This window comes from Austrofundulus limnaeus, unplaced genomic scaffold (genome assembly GCF_001266775.1).
Source record: "Austrofundulus limnaeus strain Quisiro unplaced genomic scaffold, Austrofundulus_limnaeus-1.0 Scaffold1206, whole genome shotgun sequence".
NCBI lineage: Eukaryota > Metazoa > Chordata > Actinopteri > Cyprinodontiformes > Rivulidae > Austrofundulus > Austrofundulus limnaeus.
The window spans coordinates 47,915-50,575 of record NW_013953608.1 but is presented as its reverse complement, the minus strand read 5'-3'; the positions used below and the strand labels follow the sequence as shown (position 1 = coordinate 50,575).

The 2,661-nt window shown below is 37.8% G+C and overlaps 1 protein-coding gene across 1 annotated transcript in view; it reads right to left on the bottom strand.

Annotated features, from left to right (window-relative positions):
* Window positions 1-1,037, bottom strand: part of LOC106534552 (CD166 antigen homolog) — a gene marked incomplete in the record, with an annotated part of 35,108 nt that extends 34,071 nt beyond the window's left edge. The window contains 1 exon segment of the mRNA XM_014031238.1: window positions 828-1,037. Within this exon segment, the coding sequence (XP_013886692.1) occupies window positions 828-882 (55 nt within the window).
* Between the last annotated feature and the right edge of the window lie 1,624 nt (window positions 1,038-2,661).

Here is a 2,661-nt window from a genome sequence, read left to right as displayed (position 1 = left end):
AGTCAATACTGTTCTCTGTATACCTGGTTATAGGATGAAACCTGTCTCTACTGATATTAACTAACCATCTTTTCAACAGGTCAGGTTTGTCTAATAGAAACCTAAAAATACTTAAATATATTTTATTCTGTGTAAATATAACCTGAGTCAGAGAACAGTTAGATCACAGCCACACTCAGGTAAATAAAATATAATCTGCTCCTTGTGAAAGGAGACACTTCTCTTCTGTTACATCCAGAACACACAGATTTCTGACATTATTTCAAACATTAGATACATTATATAATATATATATTTAATGTCATTATTAATAATGACATTGTCAGTCCTTTCTTTTAGCAGTGATGGTAAATCCAGGCTCCTGCCTCTGGAAAATCTACGGGGGCGCGCGCAAAGGGGCGTGTCGCGGCGCGGAGCGCGGCGCGCGCTTTGCCTCCATGGGTTCGGGTGAACACCATACATGGGGAAAGCACCAGAACCTGRCCTGATGGTGAAGGGAACCCCCGGGAAACCCCCACATCATGTGAGGGGTGACTGGGCTCACAGCTGCAGTTTCTGGGTCACTGGTTCTGACCTGTCCTGATGGTTCATTAAACTTTAAGCTTTTAGAATAAAATGGGTTTCTTGACGTGTAAATCCAGAACCTTTAAACTGATCCGGATTTTTCAGTCCGAGCTGAAGCCAAGCTTCAAAACGAAAGTAATTTCTGACGAGCAGTAAACTGAATGAACAGATCTGACATGTAAACAACAAACTGACGTCATGTATAAATAATGTACCAGTAAACCTGCAGTCCGTCGACACTTGGTCATTTTCACAAGTCTTACCTGTAAAAAGTGTCAGACAGGTGAGGAGAACCAGAGGAAACACTGCTGGATCCATTCAGACTGATCCGTTCTGACGACTTGTTCTAATAAATAGTTTTAGTCTGATTTCATAAACACTCACTCAGGACAGCTGTACTTCTCTTTTATTGAGGGGAAGTGAGGAAAGTCCCAATAATATAAGTTTGTTCCTCTTAARGTGAAAATAGCCCGGATGGTTATGACGTCAGTTCAAACAGGAAGAGGAATCACGGGAGTTGCCCGGGTCATGAACGTGAAATTCACAACTNGTGAAAATAGCCCGGATGGTTATGACGTCAGTTCAAACAGGAAGAGGAATCACGGGAGTTGCCCGGGTCATGAACGTGAAATTCACAACTGCAGTATGGCAAGCCACTTTAACATAAAATACACAACGCCTGCATCGCAAGCCATTTTAGCCATTTTAACATAAAATTCACAACGCCTGTATGGCAAGCCATTTTAACATAAAATTCACAACACGGTATGGCAAGCCACTTTAACATAAAATACACAACACCTGTATGGCAAGTCATTTTAACATAAAATTCACAACACAGTATGGCAAGCCACTTTAAAATAAAATACACAACGTCTGCACCGCCAGCCATTTTAGCAATTTTAACATAAAATTCACAATCCCTGTATGGCAAGCCATTTTAACATAAAATTCACAACGCCGGTGTGGTAAGCCATTTTAACATAAAATTCAAAACACTATATGGCAAGCCACTTTAACATAAAATACACAACACCTGCATCGCAAGCCATTTTAGCCATTTTAACATAAAATTCACAATGCATGTATGGTAAGCCATTTTAACATAAAAATCAAAACACTGTAAGACAAGCCATTTTAACATAAAATTCACAATACTGTAAAGCAAGCCATTTTAGCCATTTTAACATAAAATTCAAAACACTGTATGACAAGCCATTTTAACATAAAATTCACAATGCCTGTATGGCAAGCCACTTTAACATAAAATACACAACGTTTGCATCGCAAGCCATTTTAGCAATTTTAACATAAAATTCACAATGCCTCTACGGTAAGCCATTTTAACATAGAATTCAAAACACTATATGGCAAGCCACTCTAACATAAAATACACAACACCTGCATCGCAAGCCATTTTAGCTGTTTTAACATAAAATTCACAATGCCGGTATGGCAAGCCATTTCAACATAAAATTCACAATGCTGTAAAGCAAGCCATTTTAGCCATTTTAACATAAAATTCACAACTCCAATATGGCAAGCCATTTTAACATAAAATTCACAATGCTGTAAAGCAAGCCATTTTAGCCATTTTAACATAAAATTCACAACGCCGGTATGGTAAGCCATTTTAACATAAAATTCAAAACACTGTATGACAAGCCATTTTAACATAAAATTCACAACACGGTATGGCAAGCCACTTTAACATAAAATACACAACGCCTGCATCGCAAGCCATTTTAGCAATTTTAACATAAAATTCACAATGCCTTTATGGCAAGCCATTTTAACATAAAATTCACAACGCCTCTACGGTAAGCCATTTTAACATAAAATTCAAAACACTATATGGCATGCCACTTTAACATAAAATACACAGCGCCTGCATCGCAAGCCATTTTAGCTGTTTTAACATAAAATTCACAATGCCGGTATGGCAAGCCATTTTAGCCATTTTAACATAAAATTCACAATGCTGTAAAGCAAGCCATTTTAGCCATTTTAACATAAAATTCACAACGCCGGTATGGCAAGCCATTTTAGCCATTTTAACATAAAATTCACAATGCTGTAAAGCAAGCCATTTTAGCC